The sequence below is a fragment of the Squalius cephalus genome (assembly GCF_949319135.1).
Source record: "Squalius cephalus genome assembly, chromosome: 10".
Lineage (NCBI taxonomy): Eukaryota > Metazoa > Chordata > Actinopteri > Cypriniformes > Leuciscidae > Squalius > Squalius cephalus.
In genome coordinates this window covers 41,532,936-41,559,620 of record NC_137131.1, presented here as the reverse complement: position 1 = coordinate 41,559,620, position 26,685 = coordinate 41,532,936, and the positions used below count along the sequence as shown (strand labels likewise).

At 38.8% G+C, this 26,685-nt stretch overlaps 1 protein-coding gene across 12 annotated transcripts in view; it reads left to right on the top strand.

Moving 5' to 3' along the window:
- The window catches only part of ptprfa (protein tyrosine phosphatase receptor type Fa), a 231,949-nt gene that overhangs the window by 151,809 nt on the left and 53,455 nt on the right, over positions 1–26,685 (top strand). For 7 of the 12 annotated variants that reach the window (XM_079882944.1, XM_079882943.1, XM_079882942.1 and 4 more), the window contains 5 exons: positions 3,725–4,306; positions 5,412–5,545; positions 6,417–6,561; positions 11,237–11,542; positions 17,445–17,638. In XM_079882944.1, coding sequence (XP_079739070.1) covers positions 3,725–4,306; positions 5,412–5,545; positions 6,417–6,561; positions 11,237–11,542; positions 17,445–17,638 — 1,361 coding nt within the window. The remainder of the gene's footprint in view (positions 1–3,724; positions 4,307–5,411; positions 5,546–6,416; positions 6,562–11,236; positions 11,543–17,444; positions 17,639–26,685) is intronic. The other 5 variants (XM_079882949.1, XM_079882948.1, XM_079882947.1 and 2 more) reach the window with 1 other exon arrangement.

The following is a 26,685-nucleotide window of genomic DNA, read 5'->3' as shown; positions in this document are numbered from 1 at the left end:
AAAGAACCCAGTGTTACAGGAACAGTGGATGCAGTTTGTTTTTCCGGGGCAGCAACGGAGTGTAGGAAGTGCGGTTGTGTGTTCTGGTCATTTCAGTGACGAATGTTTTATTAACAAGGCTCAGGTCGACGCTGGATTTGCAAATCGTTTGCTATTAAAACGTGGAGCGGTCCCAGTGATAAAAGACCCCATTCATGTAAGTACAACTGGATCAGATTTCTGTCTTTTGCTGGAAATCAAGAACTACCGCTTGACTCTATAGCTCCGCCTCCAGGACCTCGGCTTTTTCCGGAGAGAATCGGAAAGCTGTATTTTTCTTTTCTAAATATAATAAAACTAAACACTTTTTTGAGATATTAAGGATGCACTACTACTCTATAGGTACTCAAGATTAACATGAGATTAGGTGAAACTGTGCATGTTATGTACCCTTTAAATAATTGTTTTTGGTAACACTTTAGTTTAGGGTCCAATTCTCACTATTAACTTATTATCATGCATATTACTATGATATTGGCTGTTTATTAGTACTTACAAAGCACATATTAATGCCTTATTCTACATGATCATATTCTACATCCCTTAATCCACCCAATACCTAAACTTAACAACTATCTTACTAACTATTAATAAGCAGTAATTATGAGTTTGAGGCAAAAGTCGTAGTTGATAGTTAATAGTGAGAATTGGACCCATAACTAAAGTGTCACCCTGTTTTCTGTATGAATATATTTTAAAATGCTCAACAACAGTTCTGCGTAATATTTTTGTGGAAACAGTGATACATTTTTTCAGGATGCTTTGATGAATAACGTTCAAAATAACAAGTATTTATTGAAATAGAAATCTTTTCTAATGTTATAAATGTTGTTACTTTGATCAATTTAATCCATCCTTGCTAAATTGCGAATCAATTATACATAACACATTTGCACCCACACAAATGAGAAATGTATTGGAGTAAACATTTTAATTTGCTCTTTAAACATTTATTTTCAAATAAACTAGTCATATTGCAAAAAATTCTACTCAAATGCATTAATGAAGTATGCTTGGTAACATTAACTTAAAGAAATAAATTGCCTTTTTTAATCTTTGTCCCCGAGTGATCCATACAGCTGGCATTGATATCAGTTGTGTACTTAAAGTTTGTGATTATCTGTGATTATCTAGACGGTGATAAACAAAGCTGCTCTAATCCGATTGGATGCTGGGCCATGAAATGCTGAGAGTGAAATCTCATCAATAACACACTCATGGGGATTCCCACCGACCCAGACAGACAGCGCATGCAATCGCCTCATCAATGTTTCATCAGAACTGAAATGTGATGAGGAGATCTCTCTCCTCCTTTTTTCCGCCTTGACAGAGTGAACAAAATCTCTGCGCTCCCAATGATCATTAAGGATTATTTTAGGGCTGTTGCGTGATAATGAATCTATTTGAAACGTTTCATTGTCCCAAATTTTATCATGTTAAACTCTTGCGTGAAAGAGCGCACTCTCAGTACTACTGTTCTGTGAAATCCAGAAAGAGGAAACTAAACCACTTCGCAACACCCTATAGCTACATCATAAACTGCTGTAAATCACTCCAAACTAGGGTGACCACCATCAAACAAACCAAATGTGGGACGATTATAAGTTTGTGTGGGACAATGTGGGACAAAAACATAACCTGAAACTGTTATATAATGTTTATCTAACTTAATACAAAAACTATTCTGCCTTTCAGCTGATAAAAAAATCTTTGTTCTTAAGTCCCTTCCAGAAAACACCATTACATCACAATGTAACATAACATGTTAAAAACTACGCCGCAAAAATAATAAATAAAATGCTTTCTTAAAAAGGCAAATGAGCGCATGCACGTTTTCTTAATATGATAATTAAAACCCAACAGACTGATGAAAATGCGGGACATTTTCTCAAGATGTGACGTGCGGGACAAGGGGTGAATATGCTGTGCGGTTCAACGCAAACAACTCTCTCTAAAAGACTTCTTACAAAGTGTACTGTGATACTGTACTGATTCTTCTGAGCTCTCCATTAGTCGGTGAAACGGCAAACTGTTATCGGTGTATCTAGAGAGGTGTTGAAAATAAAGAATTTAGAGTAGCAGAATTTGAGCTGGATTCAGGCAAATGGAGTCGAGTTACAACATTAGCATTGATTAAAGCATTTTGAGTGTATCTGGCATTACAGTGGGTATTTCTCACTGCTCTATTCTGCTCTGCCGTCATGCATTATCATGTTAGCTGAGGTTAATATCATGTGTTTTGGGATTTCTTGCTATAGCAGCTGTGGTGCTTTAAGCCTCCTAAAAAGGTTTTGGTGTGTTTTTCTGTCCTTTTCCACTCTGCTGCTGCTTATTCGAGGTGATCTGTTTGGATTCTGACAGCTGTCCAATTGCATATTGCACAAAAGTTGTTTAGAGTCAATTTCACAAGCTATTTTATGACAATACAGGCATTTTTCAGCTCGCCTGTGGAAATAGGATGAGCTGACCGATCTAGTCTATGATACAGACACAGAACAATCACAAGAACAGTGTTTAACACAGCACATTTTTCTACATTCATCTAAAATGCCAGGTCATTATCACATATCTACCCTGAGAAATGTCACAGATAGGCCAATATTTGCATTCATTTGGCATATGTTAGCATGTCAGAACATGTGGTTTAGTAGCAGAAACACTGAGAAGATATTTAAAATACAAGGACTAAAAATGCCTGCATAATGAACAGTTAGATTTTTCTATTATCTAACATTTGATACCAGTTTATTTGAACCAGTGTTATTTATTAATATTTTTAATTAGCTTTTATTTTTATACCTTTAGTAATTTAGTTTTGTGCTTGTCATTTTTATTAGTTTTTGATTTTTTTATATTTTTATATAGCTTTATATTTACAGTATTTAGGTTTTAGTAATATTAGTACTTTATTACCCAGGCAATAAAGCACTTTTTTTTTAAGTTTAAGGTTATCTATCTAATATTTATTTATTTATTCAGCTTTATTTCAGTTACCAAAAAATATTTTTAATAGTTTTACGTAGTTAACATAAAATTGAAACAGTGAAGCACTATATAATATAAGATAGTGATGGACTAATTATTTAAAGTGCATTCTTTATTGTGTTAGGATCTTTCATTATTGTTCATTATTTACAGCTGTGTGTGTACTGTGAGGATAATTGGATTTTATAGGTATCAAATACAAGTGTTCAGATTGAGAAAAGTACATTAATTAACAGAACACTGTGTTTTAAATAAAAATCCCATTGAAAATCTATTCTGGGGGCAAATACTGCTACTTAATTAAACAAAAGTATGTGTTTCTGTTTGAGATATAATATAAAAGGTATAAAGGTCTAATTTGCTGTTAAAATATTGGGCCTGAATTCACCTTAATTAATTAAAGAAAACACATCACACTGCCCTTTTTGAGTCACTCTAGATCAGGGAGCAAAGCTCAGTTCTTGGAGGGCCACATCCCTGCAGAGTTTAGCTTCAACCTTAATTAAACGCACCTGATCCAGCTAATTAATTCCTTCAGGCTTATCGAAAAAATTACGGGTAAGTGTGTTGGAGCAGTGTTGGAAGTAAACTTTTAGTAAAAGTTTGCAGTCCTACTCTATATGTTGTCTGTTTTCCAATAGTATGCCTTTTTGTATTCAAAATTGTCAAGGAACTAAATATGTTTATTCATGTTTCTCAGCTCTGCCCCGGCCCCCGACCTCTCTGATCGTCACAGAAACCACCGCCACCAGTGTAACTCTAACATGGGATTCCGGCAACCCCGAACCCGTGTCGTACTATGTGATTCAGTACCGGGCCAAAGTCTCGGACAACGGTTTCCAGGAAGTGGACGGAGTTGCTTCCACACGCTACAGCATCGGTGGGTTGAGTCCTTACTCCGAGTACGAATTCCGTGTCATGGCGGTCAATAACATCGGGCGCGGGCCGCCCAGCGGGACGGTAGAAACACGCACCAGCGAACAGGCCCCCTCGTCCCCTCCACTGCGCGTTCAGGCCCGGATGCTGAGCGCCACGACCATGCTGGTGCAGTGGGAACCTCCCGAAGAGCCCAACGGACAGATACGAGGATATCGAGTGTACTACACGTCTGATCTGCATTTCCCGATCAGCACGTGGCAGAAACACAACACAGAGGACAGCAGCCTGACCACTATCTCCGGCCTGGTGCCTGACATCACGTACGGGCTCCGCGTGCTGGCGTTCACCTCTGTGGGAGACGGCCCGCCTTCTGACACCCTGCAGGTGAAAACACAGCAAGGAGGTGAGATGTGTGCTTATATAATACATTGTATATATTTTTTTCTTTATCGTCGAATTGATATCAGTGTGTGCTGAGAAAAGACTCATTTGAAGACACACTACAAAAGATGGCTTCAAAAGTCAATATAGTATAATGTAAAAGGTTCTATATCGAACCTTTGAAAGGGCTCTGTCAGGCATATCATATACAGAAACCTTTGAATGGCTTCCATTATGGGATCATTTTATGGATTTAGTTTCAATCCATTAATCTGGTGAATTGGTTTTTTAATTTTTGTTACATTTTATGAATTAAACAGCCCGTAAATATACTTTATCACTAGAAAAAATAACCCATGAAACATGAATGTATTATCATTTAAGACATTTTTCATTATATAGAACCTTTTTAGCATAAAGTGATCTTTAAAACTGTGTCAAGATCCCTAGGGTTCTATATAGAACCCATTTGAAAGTTTTTGCATGGCTGCTTGCCACATGAGTAAATAATTAGACACAAAATATATTCAAGTTAAAGTATTTTATTAGCTCTCTAATCGCAAAGCATCCGCAAATCAAAACAGTTCCTAGCAAGCAGCTTTGAGCCTAGACGAATGAACGTATCAAACGAAGTTCAATCAAATGGAAATTTAAGGAATAATGTACAGTCTTATAAGTTAATACTCACAAATAATGACGGGGAGATGAAATATTGATTTGAGCAGAAACCATTTTAAAATCTTACCTATTTATAATCTTATAATCCAGTACAGTGTACAAAACAATCATTCTAGCAACCAGACGAACACTTCAACAATATAAGGCCTACTGATAATACTGGAGTCCTCTAGTTTCATTTTACAGTAAATACAGTCGATAACTGAGGCTCAAGATGGCACCAGCTGTGTTTGAATGAAACGAGAGAGAGCGGTGTGATACGAGAGACATGGCCTTAGATACCCGGGTGAGGGTCATGATACAGCGTTGCTATTGATAATTGTCATTATTGGGGAATATCTGACCTTGGAATGCCTGATTCACCAATCAGAATCAAGCATTTCAGAGAGCTGTGTAATGTATTGTGTGATTTAAGTGTGTAGTAAGACAAACCTCATCTCTGACTGCAGTCCCGGCCCAGCCCACTGGTTTTGAAGCGGAGGCAGAGCTCGACACTCGAATCATGCTGTCATGGCTGTGGCCCGTCCAGGATCAGATCACCAAATATGAGCTCACATACTGGGAGGCCGACTCTGACAACAAGGTACAAAGCAGAACACAGCTAAAATCACTGAATCTGTGTGTGTTTGGCTTCAGTGGGTTCAGAATGGCATTACTAGCATGCTGAAAATAATATCTTTGCAGTTTGCAGTATGTACACAGAATGCCAATTTTCTGGAAATCATTCCTGGATGAATTACAGTGTACAATATAAAGTACACAATATGAGCACACTGTGTGGTCTGCTTTACCCTATAATAAAATGCAGTCATTTTGAACACATAAATTGGATGTCAGTTATGTTTTTTAAGATTGATTTTACCTTCTTTTTTCTTTTTTTTTAAAGGCACACTATGCAGTTTCTGTTTTTGTCAAACAGCGCCCCCTAGAGTCGCTGTGGAGTGCTTGTATTTAGCGTTACTGTCGTAAATACCACTCACGCAGAGCTGTCTCTGCACTCTTCCGACCGTGTTTTCTTCGTTTTCTTCGTCGACTCTGCCATGATTCACGTCTGAAATGCATGCTAGTGTCTTCCATAGAGGCGCTTCATATGTTGTTGATGTATGTGACGTCGTGCCGTAAAGCAAGTCGTGATTCTCACGAGATTTGTCGTGGTGCCGCCTCTCAAACCTGCATTGCTGGATTCGCCAGCGGCGTCCGCCCCAGCTTTGCTATCGGGATGATTCGTCCTACTACGAGTTCGTTTACCATCAAAATGATTTCGAAGCTGTTATATTAAGGTACAAATCTTGCATAGTGTGCCTTTAATAGAATAACACAGAAAATTGCTTAAAAGTGCAGTAAGCGATTTCTGGTGAACTCTGTTGATGTTTGAAATCAACATAATCAACAGATATTTGAGCATATAGCCTATGTGTGGTTCTCACACTCTCTTTATCTTTAATCCATGGCAGCACCACATCACCTTTGACCCCGCTGGCTCGTATGCGGTTGAAGGCCTGAAGCCAGACACACTCTACATGTTCTCTCTGGCGGCGCGCTCTGAGATGGGGCTCGGGGTTTACACACAGCCTGCAGAAGCTCGCACGGCCCAGTCCAGTAAGTGCCGAACTCAAAATATAACCATCTCAAAGTTTGACCATTTCTGAGCAGCTCAATACCAGTCACTCGGCTAAAGATGAGGTGCGCTTTTTAACCACCCCAAATATGTTTTCATGTTTGCTTTGTTAACCAGCACCATGTCATTTGCTTTTATGAAACATTATTACATTAAAACATTTAGTGCATGTGTTTACAAACAAAATGCAAAAAATTTGACCTTCAAAAGCACAAAAAATATTGTTGAAATATTTTGAACTGTTTTTGGTTCAAGAGACCTTGACTAACATTATAAGTGGTTTCAGGGGAGGGAAAAATGTAATATTACAAAAGTATAGATTACAATATGTCATCTTTAACATGTTACTTGTCAATGTTATTTAGCTCGCGCTCTCGCCATACAAAAGACCCTGTGTTTTCCAGAGCAGAGCAGCGCTGGCGTCCGTTTCATACACATTTTAACTGCATCAGACCAGTTTTTTGAGTGTCAAAAGCTCAAAAGTTTCAGGTTCAGGGTCGGCGTAGAGCTGCAGTGACCGTGGAGTGTGACACACACTGAGGCGTCAGAATGACGCAGGCGCTACAGCTTAATCTCTGTCCTCATCTTCCTCCGTCTCCAGAGATATGGACTAAAGCTGATATATTTATGACAGCACCTCACGGAGATCTCCTGGTATTCAGAGCTATTTGTTAGACGTGTCAGCTTTGAAAGGTTTGTTCTTGGTTCCCATAGAAACACTTGCTTTTTCTTTGCGTCTTTTTTTTTTTGTCCTAGTGTCTCTGAGTCACTGTCCTCAAAGACCTGTGAGCCGAGACACCAAAATCTCTCTGTCTCTCACTCCCTTTCTCTCTCTCTCTAATTCTATGCCAGATCCTAGTGAGCTGCCTACATAGGGCAGGTTCACACAGAACGCGGCGGGTCAGTAAAAGGGGGGAAAAAACAGGGTAGAGACGCATTTTTGAAAAGTTGAACTTTTAACTTGCGAGATGCGTTTTTAAAAACAACATGTCATTCGTGAGATGCTGCAATAGACACAAGACGTGAGTGCAATGGTCAAACACAACCGTCTTCCACATGTTTACATAGAAAAACTATGGAAAAGTAAGCGCTGTGGAATAGAAAAACACGATATATGTGAATGTCTCCTAAGGAAGCATGCTGACCCAACTTCAGTGGCTTAACACTTTACATAGGCTTATATGGAGCACAACAGGATACGTTTTGAAGAATGTTCACAGTCTAGTCAAATCAAGTCACATTTATTTATAAAGCGCTTTGTACAATACAGATTGTTTCAAAGCAGCTTCAAGTTAATGTTGTAAATTATGAATTATGAAAGAAATTCAATTTCAGCTCTAAAGCAGCTCTACAGAAGATAATATTGTCATTAATGAGCTCAAGTCAGTTCAATGTTGATTATATTCAGCAAAGTTGGTGTAATTAATCCAGCTCAATTCAGTTTAATTTTATTCTCATCTGAGAGTATCATTGCAATATCGATAATACACTTTATCATGCTTTTTTGGTGCTTCAGTCGGCATGAAGCGGAAGTTGCGGTCCTCCCTTCTTCCCTATTGTGATGTGAATCGGAGTAAAATGGCTTCTCAATGTTAAGTTATTAATAATTAAAAAATTATTATATTATTTCAAAAAATAATAATAAACACTACAATATTCCATAAAAAATAAGAATTGTCATTTTATAGTGACTTTAAAATTTCTCCTTTTTTGTTACACCTTTTATGTCGCTTTTTTTTGTCAAAAATGAAAAAGTTTCAAACGGACTGGGTTTGACCTTTGACAGCTCTTAATATACTCTACCTTTCCTCTCACTTCAATCTCATTACCATCCTCTCCTTTTCTAGCTGTCTTTAATATTTCTTTTCTTGCCGTCTTGCTCTTTTCTCACTGTGTCTCCCTGCTGTCTTTTTTGTTTCTTCACTTTTCTCTCTTCCTGTTGTATTTCATTCACACTTTCTGTTGCAGGTGAGAAATAAACTCTCTCTTTCCGTTTCCTCACACTTCATTCTCTTTTAAACCGTTTGCTTATTTTCTCATTTCCTTGAATTTATTCTTTTTCTCACTATTTTTTCTTCTCAACTCCCTCTTGAATTTTAGATGTGTCCAGTTTCTCTCGTCTCTGTTGTTTTTCTCAGTCTCTCCCAGTTTAATCTCGTTTTCTCACCTATTTCTCATACCTTTTCCCACACTTTCTTAGTCTTTGTCTTTTCTCTTTTCATTTTCTCTCCCGGTTTCCTTTCTCCACAGGTGATGACCATCTTCTTTGATTCACACTTGGCTCTCTTGGTCTTCTGTGTGGAGTCAAACCTTCTCCTATTTTATTTAGTTTTTTTCCTCAGAAGTCATTTTCCGCCTGCTCTGCTGAACAAAACACAGGAGCGAAACACTTATCACATCTTCATAGTGCTGGATACATACATACACCATCTCTTTTATCATTTCAGAAAAGCCAATATCTTATGTCTGCTGCTGATTCAATCAGAATCAAGTATTCCAGAGAGCCGTGTAATAATAATCCTACTGTATATTGTTTAGTTTGCCATGTTCTCAGTACGGGATAGGCAGGGATTTTCTGTGGACTCAAGTGATTTTAAAAAATGAATCGATACAGCATCTCAGAAATCTGACAGGCCATCAATCACATCAATTACATGTCTAGCCAAAGACAGTGTGTCAGACAAAATGTATCTGTTATCTCTTGCATACTTACACACATACACACACACACACACAAAATAGAAGTGAACCATCAATCTCTGCTTTCACCACCAAAACACAGTTTTTAGAGTAAAATATGTGCAGACATTTGTGAAGCAGTAAATCTCAACCAGCGGGACTTCAAACAGGCTCCAGATTGTGTGTTTTTTTAAACTTTGTGTATATTACACTTTTTTTCAACTTTAATTAATTCAATAGCTTTAAAAAATATTAGTGATAATGACAGCTGACAGATGATATATATTATGATGATATACTACTATTCAAAAGTTTGTGGTCAGTAAGATCATTGATGTTTTTAAAGGTTTTGAAAGATAAAACAGTAATATTGTGAAATATTATTACAATTTAAAATGTTTTTCTATGTGAATATATTGTAAAATGTAATTTATTCCTGTGATCAAAGCTGAATTTTCAGCATCATTACTCCAGTCTTCAGCGTCACATGATCCTTCAGAAATCATTCTAATATGATGATTTGCTGTTCAAGAAACATTTATGATTATTATCAGTGTTGAAAACAGTTGTGCTGCTTCATATATTTATGAGGAAACCATAATCATATATTTATGAGGAAACCCCAAACATTTGAACAGTAGTGTTTACAGTAAATGCTTTTTCTCCAAAATGAGGTTTCATGCTGCACAGATACATGTGTGTGTGTGTGTGTGTGTTAGAGCCCTGCACGGGCCAAAAACTCCAGCCCTAGCCCGGCCCTGGCCCGTGGTGTTCAAGCCCTACCCGACCCCAGCCCGACAACGCCTGCAATTTTTTCAGCCCGAACCCGACCCGACCCGAGACCAACATCAATCACTTTTAAGCTCTCTCTGACGCGCGCGCTCTTTGACGCGCTCTCTCTCTCTCTGACGCGCGCTGTCTCTGCTACACACGCAAACACACATCGCGCGCTCTCTGATGCGCGCTGTCTCTGCTACACACGCAAACACACACACATCGCGCGCTCTCTGATGCGCGCTGTCTCTGCTACACACGCAAACACACACACATCGCGCGCTCTCTGATGCGCACTGTCTCTGCTACACACGCAAACACACACACGTCACACGCTACTAAGAGGTAAACTTTTATTATAGGCCTGAAACATCATGCCCAAAAATATTGGACAAACCGTCCATTACACAGAAGCATAACCATGAAGGGAGAATATAGTGCTACGGGATCAAACCGCAAAAATAAGTAAATAAACGGCCTACCTTTCTTTGCTTTTCAGTAACTGCAAAAATAAGTAAATAAACGGCCTACCTTTCTTTGCTTTTCAGTAACTGAAGTGTCACCTGTTTAATGCACGTGAGTGACGCGCGCGCGTTCGTGTATGCGTGTTGCGTTTGTGTTACTTTCTTAGGTGATGTATAATATTTATAATATAATCAATATAACAATATTTCATACACACTTCGTGACGTGTGCTCTGCTGCACGTTAATTATATACACAATGAGGAGAGAAGCTAAAATAAGCCCGAGCCCGACCCGAGCCCGATCTGTAAAAAAAAAAAAACGGCCCGAGCCCGGCCCGAATGGGCTTAGCCTGTCGGGCCCCATCGGGCCCCGACGGGCTTGCAGGGCTCTAGTGTGTGTGTGTGTGTGTGTGTGTGTGTGTGTGTGTGTGTGTGTGTGTGTGTGTGTGTGTGTGTGTGTTGACTATATTAGCCAGCTCAAGAACACTTGGTTCTTAAACTCAAGTTCTGCAAAGGACATTTATCTTCTTTGCATTCCAGTGGCCAGTTGCACAAACTGCTTTCATTAAGACTGGTCATAACTTTTTTTTAATTCAGTTACAAAAAAAGGAAGCTTGGTCTAATTTGAATCCCCAAAGTACTATTGGTAAACTGCGAGATGGTCAGACTAGTTCTTAAGGCACATGGCTGTGTTTATGCGGTTAGCCCGAGCTCATGTGTTCCTGCACCCCTTTCCAGCCCCGTCCGCCCCCCCACAGGAGGTGCACCTGATCAGTCTCAGCTCCACCAGCATCAAGGTGAGTTGGGCGGCACCCCCGGCCGCCAGTCGTCACGGCAACATCGTCAGATACTCTCTGGCCTATCAGGCGGAGTCTGGCGAGGACCAGCAGCGCCACGAGGTCCAGGACATCCCAGCCGATGTGTCCAGCTACGAGCTGGAGGGGCTGGAGAAGTGGACGGAGTATGTGGTGTGGGTGAAAGCTCACACTGACGTCGGGCCCGGCCCGGAGAGCGCCAGCACCCGCGTCAGAACCAGAGAGGACGGTAATGCTCGGCTCACGGGTCATCCAGATCTGCTAACTCACCAGCACTAACTCCGCTTCGGGTCACCTGACTGAACGGCTCCCTGTGCCATTCCCTCTCTTTCTTCTGTTACGCTGGAGTTCATGCTTGCTGTTCCTCGCTCTTCTGTTGTTAATGTGTGGCTTCTGTACGCGAGACTGGAGAGCTCTATAGAGACTGAGTCTCTATAGTGCAGTGAAAGTTCAGGACAGCACTGATATTTTGTTTTGGTTGTGTGATGAAAAGACTTATGAAGGGAACGAGTGGGCGAACGATGAGTTTTCTGTGGGATTCGTTGAGATGCTCCCACACAGCAACACACCTTTTTTTAGGGAAGATTATTATCATTAGTTACTCACCGTTCAAAAGTTTGCTGTTTCTTGATGTTTAAAGAAGTCTCTTCTACTCACCAAGGCTGCATTTATTTGATCAAAAAATACTTTAGAAACAGTAATAATGTGAAATATTATTACAATTTAAAATAGCTGTTTTCTATGTGAATATATAGTAAAATGTAATTTATTCCTGTGATCAAAGCTGAATTTTCAGCATCATTACTCCAGTCTTCAGAGTCACATGATCCTTCAGAAATCATTCTAATATGATGATTTGCTGCTCAAGAAACATTTCTGATTATTATCAATGAGGAAAACAGTTGAGCTGCTTCATATTTTGGTAAAAACAGTGATCCAAAAATTCAGGATTATTTGATGAATAGCTCAAATAGAAACAGAAATCTTTTGTAACATTATAAATGTCTTTACTGTCACTTTTGATCAATTTAATGCATCCTTGCTCAATAAAACAATTATTTAAAAAAAAAATAGGTTACACTTTATTTTAAGGTAATTATGTTTTTAAGTGCTGAGTAATAATAATTAACTACATGTATTTATTTACTATAGAGTTAGGATTAGGGTTTGATTTTCGGGTTAGTTGCATGTAATTATGTATAGTTATATAATTATGTAACTATGATAATTTACAGTTAATACTACAATAACTACATGTAACATGTGTAACAAGGAAATGTATTACCAAAAAATCTTATTGACGGATAGTGTGATCAATTGAACAATACATTAAAGAAGAGACCGGAGCCATATTTAGATCAGATTTGAGGCGTAACTATCCTGAACACACTGGCAACCACTTAGTAATGCCCACAACACCCTAACATTTTAGCAGTGACTTTTGCATGAGCAAGCACCACTCACATTTCCTTCATGAAATGTAAAAACGTAGTTACATCATACTCTGAGTGTGTGTTTGTGTGTGTGTGCCTGCCTTGTTGAATGCTCTGTCTCCTCTGGGCTCCGTTTGATTGACAGGTGAACGCCGGAAGTACATGTGCCTTGTCTGTTGAGCCTGTCAATCTAACAGTGGACTCTCCTTATGATATCCCATCTCTTCTCTTCTTTCTCTGTATTTCTCTTTTTCCTGTTGGCAATGTTTTATGAGTGGTTGTTACCAGTGCTGTTTGCAGTGGTGGAGAAGGTTTCTCTCCTCTCTCACTATTCTGTTCTTTCTGTTTGATTTTAACCCATCACATGCAGCCCTGGTAAAATCGTTCCTTTTGATTTGTTACAAGATTTGTTACTGATTTGTTACTACTCATTGATTCCTTTCATCTTTTCCTACATCATCCCAGGACACTTGCGACATAAATGTTGTGTACTACTACTTTTTAAGAGTCACTTATGTTCAGATTAATCAAAAATCAAACCCTTTTTTTTTTTGTTCCTGTGTAGTTGCTAGCGTGTTCTGGGTGTTAGTGTGTTGCCATGTACACTCCTGTTCAAAAGTAGTAATGTAAGACTAAAGTTAATGAGATAATTAAGTGATTAATTAAGTGATAATTGACCATTACTGAAGATACCTGATGTTAACAAGCAGAATTACTGAAGGAGAAAAATGGCAAATTTTAAGTCACCATTATGATGATCAGTGTTTGCTTTAGTTGACCCTTAGATTAGTAACATTAGATTTATTTTGGCTGTTGTAACTGAGTAATAACAGCCAGATGAACAAAGAGAAAATGTGATCTGGTGGAGTTCGTTGTGTTTTGACATAATCATCATTTGAATTAGAATAATAATGTTTATTACAGCAGAACTGCGATTCTACTGCATAAGATCAAGCTTTTTCAAAATAATTCAAAGGATTTTTTAGAGATGTTCTGATTTTAATTTTTTTTTTATCTTTCATGTATGCAAACACAGACATCAATAATTAGAGAATGTAATAGCACAGTAATACACTTATGTAATAGACTAATTAAATACAATAACAGACTGATGTAAGTCCATATTGCACCTAAATATAAGTGATAGTAATAGTGATTCTTACCTTAGCAAGCAATACAACTCTGAACACAAAATATTCACGTAGGCCTGTTTTAAAGTTGATGCACTAAACTTTGAAGATGGTGAAGTTTATATGCGTTATTTCAGGTTCTTTTGGAGGGTTATTAATCAGGCCGAAATGAGATAAATCAAGCTATTGAGTTTTCTCTTGCATATTCTGTGGAGAATAATGTGCTGTGGTGGCTGATAAGGCTTTAACGGCGCTGACAGAAAGTGAAAAAAGGAGACTGCAGGTGCAGCCATTGATAAATTAGCCGTGCTTTTTATCTGTAAACTTTTCCATCGGTTCTTCTTGCCTTTTCCGCTCATTCAGAGAAGCTCGCTGTCATCCATATTCATCAAGAAATAATGTTGCAACGGGATCGTTCGTTAGTGAATCCGGAACAGAACAGAGCATTTTTAACTGGTGTATTCTCATAAATCAAAGCACACGCTTTGGTTTGAGATATTCTGACTTTGATTCACCAGAGTTATGAATGTCTTTTATGCAGGAAAGCAAAGTAAATGGGTAGTTTGAGCAAGGTCACGGCACACAGAGTCTGAATGCTGCAGGAAAGCAGAGATGTATTTCTCATTAGAAATGAATTACCTTATAAAAACACCCCATGTGGTGTTGTGTGTGCTGCATATTAGCAGGTTGTGATTAGATGTGTGAAGCGGGTCTCAGTAGACGTGAGAACCCTTATGGGCCATATCGTGGTCTAAGGTGATCTGATCTTTATCACATTATGGATCCGTCGCTCTTCCCGGCAGCACACGTGTAATTTCCCTGTGACATTACCTTCATGCCTGGAACTCTGGGTAATGTGCTTTAAGAGCTCGAGAGAAGTGTGAACCCGTCCCGCTGGCGTTTCCATAGAGATGTGGGATGAGAATGAGAAAACGAGCGAGTGAGAGTTGAGAGAGCTTGAGACGGCAGAGTCAAACGTCAGGACGGAGCAGACGCATCTGGAAGATTTGAGGAGCAAAGTCTGCTCTCTCATCCCTCAAAGGAATGCCACGCGTTCAATACGAGTAAAGCTCTATCGACAGCACTTGTGGCGTAATACGATTACCACAGAAAATTATTTTGACTGATCCCCGAGTCCCTGAGAAAACGGGATATAATAAAACACTTACAAAGTTAGTATGCAGACAGACATTTTTAAATTAGAGCTGCATAATTATTCAAAAATAATAATCTATATCAGTGGTTCTCAACCCACTAGATTAAAATGATTTTAAATGACACAAAACAAGGGTTAAAATAAGCTAAAACAGCTAAAAATCAGATGTAAGCTGAAATCAAATAAAATCATATAAAATATTATATCATATAATATGTTACTGTTATTAGGTATATTATTTACTGGGTAGAAATTTGATTGTGAGAAAAAAAATTGTAATTACAAACTAGAAAATTCATGTTAATTAATTGGTAGTAAAAAGTGTGGATTCTGGAATTTAATTATGTAAATGATTTATAATTGTTTTTTTTAATTACTCACTCTTGCATGTGTCATGTGATAGTTACCTGGAAATTTCTGTTTGTGAGGAAAAAAATAATTGTAATTACTAACTAGAAAAGTCATGTTAATTCATTGGTATAAAGAGTAAACCATGGAGAGCATTATTGGGATTCTGGAATCTAATTATGTAAATTATTTATAAATATTTTATTTCATTATCTTAATATGTTGCCACTATATAAATAAAAAGTTTGAAAACTAAATATTTTAATATTATCTTTGGCAACAGGGGGCCTTGGAATTAAAAAGTCAAGAACCACTGATCTACATAAAAATAATAATAATAAGGAAAATAATTGACAATATTTTGTAGTAATTGTGCATCCCTAATTAAAATAAATACTGTGTTTAAAAAGAGTAGCGACAGGGATTGATTGTTCATGTTAGTATGAGTGAGAGAACCAAATATTTACATTGTCTATGTAAAGTTATATCCAATCTATGTCAATGTCATGAACACATGAAGTAAACCAGGTAACTATCACATAACATGCAAGACTCAGTAATTAATTCTGCTTTCAAACCTCCAGCCTATACGTTACTTCTATTTGATATTACACTACAAAGGGAGTCGATTGAGCTTAACTTGTAATAAACTCTCACAAACACTCTGTTAAAATTGAAACCACAGGGTGAACGCGTCGATGTTTCGTTACAGGCCACACATCTGCCGAGGAACACTAGAGTTTTGTTTATCTGTTTTCAGGCATCGACTTGTTTCCCCTCTGAAGGTCAAGGCTGAATTCCAGCGAGCGCCGAGCACATTTATACAGTTAAATGACTCCAATTAAGTGCAGCTTATTTTGCTGACGTTCAGCACTCGAGCCTTCATAGATCTTCTGTGCTCTGAGCTGTTACTTCTGGGATGGGAGAGGGTGTTCTCTATCTGGTTATTAATCTCTTAATGCTGCGCTTTTTAACCTTCACTCCTGTCTTTCCTCCCTTTGCTGCCTGCTCTATTGACTATCAATTGACTGTCATTAACATCTACTGAACTGCTGCTCTCTTGCACTCTTGTCAGATTGATATTCAGCCCGAACTCCAGGGGGAGCTGAGCTGGCCTCCTCCACGAGACGTGTGCGAGAAGCGTTATGTGGGTTTGGTGAAGCCTGTCTCCCAGGCTCCGTCATGCAATGCATTTGTACTTGTGAATCGAATGCCAAAGGAATAGTTTCCTTAAAATGAACATTCAGTCTTCATTTTCTCACCCTTATGTCATTTCAAACACTGATTGTTTCCATGCAATGAAAGATTATGTTGACCACCAGCTGTCAAGCTCCAAAAAAAAAAGCAGCATAAATTCAATTTCACTCTGTTCTTGACAAAAAGCTGTTATATTAGTCTATATAAGCATATGGATGTGTGAATATTCTTCAAAACATCTTGTGTTGTGTACCACAAACACTGAGAAAAATTGGTAGAGATATAATTTTCACTCAGAAATTCAATTTCTCAAACAATTACAAAGAAATGGCAAGTAACGGATGGAAATTAACATTGTGCTAAATCCGGCGTATTTACGTCAACTTATATTGTACGTTCATCAATATGCACTGTCCGATCCAAATAAATAAAAATGAATGAAAATGAACTGTGGAAGCTTGTTAATGCCACAGAATAAAATTAAAAAAGGTGATTTGTGACTTTTTATCTCAGAATTTGATCTCAAAATGTTTTCAATTCGGACTTTATTTCGCGCAATTGCGAGTTTATACGTCGCAATTCTGACTTTATAACTCGCAATTTGTATTTGAAAAGTTTGGAGCCACATGAGGGTGAGTAGGCCTAAATGATACCATAATTCTCATTCTTGGGTGAACTATCCCTTTAATTTCTGCTGGCTGTAAATGTAATGTCTAAAGTGAATTATGGAAGGTAGATAATAGCACTAAAATGCTGTTAAAAATGTGTTGGCTGTAGCCTGGGAGCAGGTTTGTACCTTTCACCAACCCGTGTGTGTTATGAATGTGTGATTAGAAGTGTTAAACGTGACTTCTCTACCTCCCACAGTGCCCGGCGCTCCTCCTCGCAGGGTTGAGGTGGACAACATGAACTCCACGGCCCTGCGTGTGTCCTGGAAACCTCCTCTACAGCAGAAGCAGCACGGACAGATCCGCGGATATCAGGTGGTTTACTCGCGGCTGGAGAACGGAGAGCCACGCGGGCAGCCCATCATACTGGACGTGGCTCTACCTGAGGCGCAGGTACTGAAATATCACGTGTAAAATTGCTCACGTCACATTGTATTTGGATGCCCAAATTTTTACAAAAACCTAATCATTGTCAAAATTTATTGCGGTCCTCTTACACTCTTAGGTTCTGTGTACAGCTGGTATTAAGATGCGTTTTGGTCGATCGGATCACAAGTGGATGACGCTAAATACAGGTGTAAACAGGGTCTAAAACAAGTTGAGCTTGTCCACTTTAAACCACTTCCAGAGGGAGTTGAAAACACATTAGACCGGATTGCTTTCGTAGTGTAAACGCTCAAGTGGTCGAATGTGTTCAAACAGCCACAAAAGACCGTCTACTCTCCGTCTACTGAAGTAAAGCGTGAACATTAAGGGAAGAGCTCTAGCCAGACGGGATTTAAACTTTGTCAGATGAAGACCCAAGTTTGGTTTGAAGATAAAATGTACCAAGCACAATGTTCTCTCTCCATTCCTGATGTCTAACACACACTCACAGCGTTCGGCTGGTCTTGTGTGTGTCAGAGCAGAAACTAAAGCTGATGCTCTCCGTATGTTTTTACGTCGTCTCCAAGCGCGTTCATATGTAAATTGCGCAAGTTTATTTTGTCTATTATATTTAAATTTACCCACCCATAGACCCTCCCCTTGAAGAAATCAGGATGGACGTGGTGGAAAGTGAACAAAAGAGATGGATTAAAACACCAGGTGTAAACGGGAATGTGTCTTCCTCGTCTACTCGTGATCCGATCGACCAAAACGCCTTAATACCAGGAGTAAACAGAACTCCAGGGAATCTATAACCACTACTTAAACAAATACATGACTGCAAGTACAAAATAAAAATGTATTGATTGAATTAAACATTAGTTGTGCAATTCCGAGATCAACCACATCACCAAATTTTAAAGCATGTCATTTAATAAATAATATGTTGTTTGGCTTGTAATAGTCATCTCGATCAGACAAAGGAGAAGTCAGAGAACAAGTGGGAAGTGTTTTATTCATAAGAGTGTAATTCCAGCTTGCAGAGGGATGATCCGAACTCACCGAGCCTATTCAAATGAAGTTAATATTAATATATATATATTTGAGAGAAATTCATTTTTGATGAAATGGATCAGGAGCTGTAGTGGTGCTCTAATCCTTGCTGGGTATTCATGGGAGAGAGCAGCGGGCCGTGGAGAGCCACTATAGGAGGAGACGTGAGCGTCAGGTGGATTGTTATTCAGCGTTTAGCTTGCAGCAGCACGCAGACTCTCTGCCTCCAGATATCTGCCTCTCAGCGTGCGTGTGTGTGTGTGTGTGTGTGTACGTGACAGGGAATTACATAGCGTGCATGACTTGCAGCATGCGTAATGCTAAGAGACCCATGCCTCGGGACTGTCAGAACTCACGGTACAGAACGAGATGTTCAGGCGAACTGCAGAAATGTTCAGATGCGTCCTCAAAGGATCTGCGTCGTTCCCGTCCTACTCTCTTTCTCTGAAAGGTGGAGAACCTCGTCTGCTGTTCACACACGTTCATTTTGGTTTTTCTTTTTCCCTCCCAGCAGATAAAACTCGCAACTCTTTTTCCATTCGTCAGCTGCATTCCTTTCTTATCTGTATGGATACGAGGGGTCTTGAGCAAGTTTCTTGCATCTTTGCACATTTGTTTTTATTATCAGATCCACACGTTCACTCAAGCAAACTTAAAGTCATTAGTCACATACATGGACTATTTGTCACACTAACTTGGCAGTTTGCATAAATACATTTACACATCAATCACAGATCACAAAGGTCTTATTGTATGTTGACTGGTTCTCTCTCTATCAATTCAGTTTTAGATTAGTATGCTTTATTGGCATAAAATATTGGCATCTACTTTTTGGTGGCAACTACTGTACTTTTGCTGCCAGACAGTGAAAAATTAATAAAATATAATTATTAAAATTACAATAGTAAGAAAGGGATAGTTTTTGCAATGGATATTTTTATTTGCTTAACTACTTGCATTATTATTATTATTATTATTATCATCATCATTATTATTATTCAAATTATTTCGATTTTTTTAATATAATTTTTTAGATTTTTTATTGTTTTACCCTCGTCAAAAACGATATATATATATATATATATATATATATATATATATATATATATATATATATATATATATATATATATATATATATATATATATATATATAATATAAAATGTTTATCAAATTTTTGGATCAAATATGAACTGCCCCCTGTTATTTTCCACTACAACCAATGAAAGCAATGCGGGGGGAAAAAAGAAAAAAAGTTACATAAATTATACAAGAACATATTATTTAATTGTTTGTATTCAGAATGCATACAATTGTAGCTCTAACATGCAATACTCAATTTAAGATGACATTTTGGAGTTTATTTTCGAAGAGGTTCAAAAGTGCCAAAAACATTGTGAAAAATGAAGGTAAGATAATTTAAAAGTGCAGAGTACAACTGAGTAAAGACAGCAATCAGCAAATTTGACATAAAAGACATAATTTACAAAGGAAAAAAATGAATCAAACTATAGTTATAGTAAGTGAGGATGATTAAATCACCATCATCATCATCTCTGCCTGTGTCGATGGTTCTTGTTCCTGGCTTTGTGTAATGACGGACACAGCAGAATCGATAAGCATCAGTTTGTTGACTTGTTCTCTGTTCAGAAATGCCAAATGAAGCGTGTTCTGTTGTATTGGAGCCGCAGGGAGCGAGGGAAGAGATGAGCGGAGATGAGATGAGTTTGGGCTGAGGCCGGCTCACTCATACATCACATCCACGCGTGATGGATTGAATCTGTGCGGCGTGTGCTGAATCATTTTGAGCGGCCCGTTCTGTCAGTCTCAGAGGCCAATGACCGCTCTCTCGCCACACAAGCGTTTGCCCATGCCCATGTTTATGGCCACCATGTCCTTGTCTGAAAAATATGAAGTGGCTCTCGGCTGTCCGTCGTGATGAAGTCTGTCCTGCGGTTATGCTCTTTACTCTTCCTAAACTCCACAGCCTTAAAAACAGAAGTGAAAATCAAGCGTAGCGTCAGTTCTGGCAGGTCACGTTAGTCAAGCTCGCATCAGCTGATCCACATCTACCTATAGGAATACGAGGCCTATCACTGTATACATATATAAGCTCCTCCAGTATTATCAGCAGCTATCACGTTTCTCAGGAGCTCATTACCCTCCTCCCTCCCCAGCTCCACCTCTCGTCCAGTCAGTATGGCATTCTGGTTCCCCTTGAATCAAAATGAATTCTCGAATTACACTCACCTAAAGGATTATTAGGAACACCATACTAATACTGTGTTTGACCCCCTTTCGCCTTCAGAACTGCCTTAATTCTACGTGGCATTGATTCAACAAGGTGCTGAAAGCATTCTTTAGAAATGTTGGCCCATATTGATAGGATAGCATCTTGCAGTTGATGGAGATTTGTGAGATGCACATCCAGGGCACGAAGCTCCCGTTCCACCACATCCCAAAGATGCTCTATTGGGTTGAGATCTGGTGACTGTGGGGGCCATTTTAGTACAGTGAACTCATTGTCATGTTCAAGAAACCAATTTGAAATGATTCGAGCTTTGTGACATGGTGCATTATCCTGCTGGAAGTAGCCATCAGAGGATGGGTACATGGTGGTCATAAAGGGATGGACATGGTCAGAAACAATGCTCAGGTAGGCCGTGGCATTTAAACGATGCCCAATTGGCACTAAGGGGCTTAAAGTGTGCCAAGAAAACATCCCCCACACCATTACACCACCACCACCAGCCTGCACAGTGGTAACAAGGCATGATGGATCCATGTTCTCATTCTGTTTACGCCAAATTCTGACTCTACCATCTGAATGTCTCAACAGAAATCGAGACTCATCAGACCAGGCAACATTTTTCCAGTCTTCAACTGTCCAATTTTGGTGAGCTCGTGCAAATTGTAGCCTCTTTTTCCTATTTGTAGTGGAGATGAGTGGTACCCGGTGGGGTCTTCTGCTGTTGTAGCCCATCCGCCTCAAGGTTGTGCGTGTTGTGGCTTCACAAATGCTTTGCTGCATACCTCGGTTGTAACGAGTGGTTATTTCAGTCAAAGTTGCTCTTCTATCAGCTTGAATCAGTCGGCCCATTCTCCTCTGACCTCTAGCATCAACAATGCATTTTCGCCCACAGGACTGCCGCATACGGGATGTTTTTCCCTTTTCACACCATTCTTTGTAAACCCTAGAAATGGTTGTGCGTGAAAATCCCAGTAACTGAGCAGATTGTGAAATACTCAGACCGGCCCGTCTGGCACCAACAACCATGCCACGCTCAAAATTGCTTAAATCACCTTTCTTTCCCATTCTGACATTCAGTTTGGAGTTCAGGAGATTGTCTTGACCAGGACCACACCCCTAAATGCATTGAAGCAACTGCCATGTGATTGGTTGATTAGATAATTGCATTAATGAGAAATTGAACAGGTGTTCCTAATAATCCTTTAGGTGAGTGTATGTTGTACTTTAAAATCTTGAATTACTGATATCTACAATACATTCATGTTGGTTCTGTTCTGTTTACCCTAAGGGGGGTTATTGCTGCTCTCCTGCTCTTATTCATGCTAGACTGCATGGATGCGCAGGGAGTTCTCGCCCAGAACAAAACCATACCGCCAATCCAAACTGCTCCGAACTGGAGCTTAAACTCAGTTTTATGACTCAAGTTCAGCTCATGCTGTCAAAGATTGTGTTTAGCATTAATGTGAGCCGTCTCTCTTTAATAGCTGGTCTTTTTGCCTGCTCTCCCTTGACCAATTAAAAAAACCTAATAGAATGTTGTGAAACTTTAAGACGTCATGGGTATAAACACTGCTATATAAAGCCTTGATTAACTGCTCCCTCCCAGGGCTTTATGGGAGTTTATATGGCTCTAATGTAGTCACACATTCATTTTTCACAAAAAAAGTCCTGTAAACAGCCATTGTCTTAAATCTATAAATGAAGTATTAATAAAGTATAAATCTTAAATCTATAAATTAAGTATTAAGTATACATTTTAAAGTCAACATGAATTGAATGAAAAAGGGCTCCCTTTACTTTCTCAGTATGCATTTCTGGCCTTACTGTGAACTTCATTCCATGTTTTTTTTTTATATGCATTAAATATACATATTTTCACCAGTCAGTATTTACACATGTTTTTTTTTGTTTTTTTTTACCTACAGCGTGTCTAGTTGCATACCCTGTTTCATTTAGAAAGCCATCACGTCACAGAAATAAAATGGGTTGTGAATCCTTTTTCATGTTTACTGTACAGTAAAATGTGTACCACTTCACTCTGATCTTCAACAAAACAAGTCATCAAATGTATTATGTAAATGGCCTATTTGGTGAGAGGTTATGACATTACTTGATATCTCAGAGGATGTTTATAGTAAATATTTTAAAGGTTCAGTTGAGAAAAGGGTTGTGAACCCCTGAACTAAACATGCTGTAGCACTTTATTTTACAGTCCTGTTCTCCATGTACATACTACATGTTCTTATTATAGTCATTTCAACTGGGTAATAACTAGGTACTAACCTGAACTCATGTAGATACCTTATATTACCCTGTACATTCTCAGATGAGGACACTGTAAGTGCACGTACTGTAAAGTGCAAGCAAACATGCTTTTGGAAGGTTTAAAGGTTTTCCTGTGGTATCAGATTTTTTGGCTCTAATTGTTCACTAGGGGTGTGCCATATCATACCGTCCACGATAACACCGGTATACATTTTTACATGATAAAAAATCTGTCATATCGCGTTATCAATGATATAGCGACGTGATGACGTATTTTTAAGTCTTACTAGTTTACATTCAAGCGATTTTAAACTATTCAGTACTTCAGTAGACAGATGTAAAGCCGCCTCACAAACAGCTTGCGAGTAACAAAAGTTATTTTTCACGGATTATACCGCTTTAACGTAGCCTGGTTAAAACCAGACCATTCTCAGTAGTAACTGAGTTATGGTCTGGCAAAGCTTCATTAATAACTCATTTCCAAAGGGGCGTCACCAACGGACGTCGCTCAAATGCCTCTGGGCGCAATTGGATAGACCTAAAACCAATCAGAGCGATCGTCATCGTGTAAAGCCATATGCTGCGTCCCAAAGTTACACTACGCCATAAAAGTATGTACTCTTTTTGTGAAGAAAATGTATTTACTTTTGAATGTGTAGCAAAAAAGTAGGCAAGCTTTGGGACATACTACTTCGTCATCTTTATCGGACGGATCTGTCGCGTGCATCCTGTCACGTAAACTGCCCTGTCAATCATCTTGTCACAGTTAAAATCCTCTATTAAATCTAATTTAATTTCCTACCGTTTCGGAGAGAAATGTAGTAGCACGTTCATCTGCCAGTGGGTCTTTCATGGAGACTGTCCTCATGTGTTTGCAATTTGAATATAATAATGCATTTAAAAGTTGAACGGACGTCGCTCAAATGCCTCTGGGCGCAATTGGATAGGCTAGACCTAAAACCAATCAGAGCGATCGTCATCGTGTAAAGCCCGCCTCAACGTTTCTGATTGGTGCCGTGATTTCGAGGCCATGGAAATGGGCTTGAATGAGCTCTTTGCCAGACTACTTGCAGAGCAAATCTAAATTTGCCGGAAGTTGTCTGGGTTTTCCCAGGCTAGCTTTAACGGGAAAAAACAAGCAAAATTGTGTCGTAATTCAGGTCTTGGTTACTTGTAAACACAGTCGGTTATGTCTTAAATAAGCATAAAACTCATGCGACACTGTAACAGACAGTTTAATGAAACCAGTAATGGATCCGTGCACTAGCTCTTAAAGTGACAGCAGCCATATGTGTCTGTCATTAATGTTGTCGTCAAAACAACAAAACATAGCTTTAATTGTAAAAAAGTCTGAAATAATAGCCTATATAATTTAATTTAGTCAGGACTAAAAGACTATCAGTGTTATTTTACATTTGATTACTTTTTTACGTTTCTGTAGTATTTCTGAATAGTAGTGTTAGATCTACCCAGAAACTTTTCTCTTTTTTTTCTCTTTATTTGTATCTTTATTATGTTGTATTCATTTTGGCATTTTTTTTTTTTTTTTTTTTTTCAATTTAATTCAAAGATTGAAATCAAGCTTCCTTGCATAGTGTAAACTCTTAACAATAAAATTGCGCCATTTGGTAAAAAAAAAAAGAGTGAGCAAACATTTAGGGGAGATACAGTAAATGATGTCTAAAAAATGTCCATTGGGCATTTAGCTCATTGGAAAAGGATGGAAAATGCCCTTCATTTTGTTTGCACTAATAAATGCTGCTGCCTGCCAATTGCAATCACCAATAAAACGTTTGTTCCATATATATTTTTCTATATTGTCATAAATATTCTTGAAATATCGTGATATAATTTTGAGCCCATATCACCCACCCCTATTGTTCACTGTATATTTTGCTCACAGTTTGGTTTATAGACAGGTCTGACGGGTAACTGTGCATCACTTTTTGTTGTTAGTGTCCTTTGGAAGATGTTTATGTCGGATTTGATTCCTCCTGAAGGAACTTCTCTCTGGATTGAGTTTTAGATGTACAGTACAGGAGCTGTTTGGTAAAGTATGGTGGGCGGATGGTTTTTGTTTTCATACCTGAGGAACTCGATGATCCCCTGTGTGTGTGAGAGTGAGAGGAGAGCTGTGAAGCATGAGGCACATCTCATCAGATAAGACATGCTGTCAAAGTCTGATCTATGTCTCCTTCAGCACAGGAGAGGGTGTGTGTGGTGACCCGGTCACTGTGAGGGAGAGAGATGAGGAGACAGAGATAAACACTAGCGAACACAGAGGGTCTCAGCGTAAGTGTAGAGGGGCAGGCTTTGCTGAACGGGACTGTCTTTTCCACTCAGGGCGGCGTAATGGCCTTCATTTACTGAATAAAAGAATGGGGCATTGTGTGTGTGTGTGTGTGTGTGTGTGTGTGTGTGTGTGTGTGTGTGTGTGTGTGTGTGTCTGTGTGTGTGTGTCTGTGTGTGTGTGTCTGTGTGTGTGTGTGTGTGTGTCTGTTAATGCTATCATAGATAACAATGCTATGAAATTGAGACTACATGGAGAATTTCAGATTTTTCTTCTTACAAACCCTGAAAATTCATGGAGATTTCTATAAAATAGAGAATATACATGTTTCTAGTATCGATTTTTGAGACATATGTGTTCATTGAATCGATTGTAAAATCGATTTTCCATGTCTAAAGACGTTTCCATTTTAAACGCCAAATATGGGCAAATCCACGGACAACTAACAGGCATTAGGACGAACGAAAAGAGGGCGCTTGAGACGCGCACAAGTCAGCAATATTCCTGTTGATTTATTGGCGTGAAGTTTCGTGCACAATGACAAACAGGAGAGCAACATTCTCGAAAAGCAATAAGCGGAGTGGACTGCCATAACATCAATGAGAAACATTACTGCAGTCTTCAACATGCCTGTGTTTACGGTTAGAAAAGTCAAACAAATGTTGCCTACGTAGGCGATTGTTGACCGTAGCCTGAATCTGTATCTGTATGCATGAGACTGTCTGAATACCGGCAGAATTCACATTTTTGTAGTAAAAATAGAAACATTATGCAGAAGTATAATGTGTGTTTGTCAGAGTTGCTGTGTGATGCGCGTTCGCTGCGGGCGTATCGTGACGAGCTGGACGCGTTCCGAGAAAAGACCGTTAAAATCGATTCCCTATTTTCGTTTTCGAAACTTGTGTTGGTCGATCAATTGTGCAATCGATTTTCGAACGTAAAGTGACAGCCCTAGTTTCTAGTTTCACTCATGTGAACTTTAAATATGTGCAAAGGATATTTGGCATTTCACAGTTTAAAGTGCCAAGTGATCAAAGTAACCCAGCAGCTCTCTTTAGTATTAAATTAGGGGGACGATAACATGTTTAATTCTATCCAGAGCCTGTGCTTCATGTGTGTGTTGCAATGCACAAACACGCTTGGCTGAATTAGCTTTTTTCCTGATATCGTCAAAAATCTGAATTTGAATTTTAGCTACAATCTGGGAGGAGAAT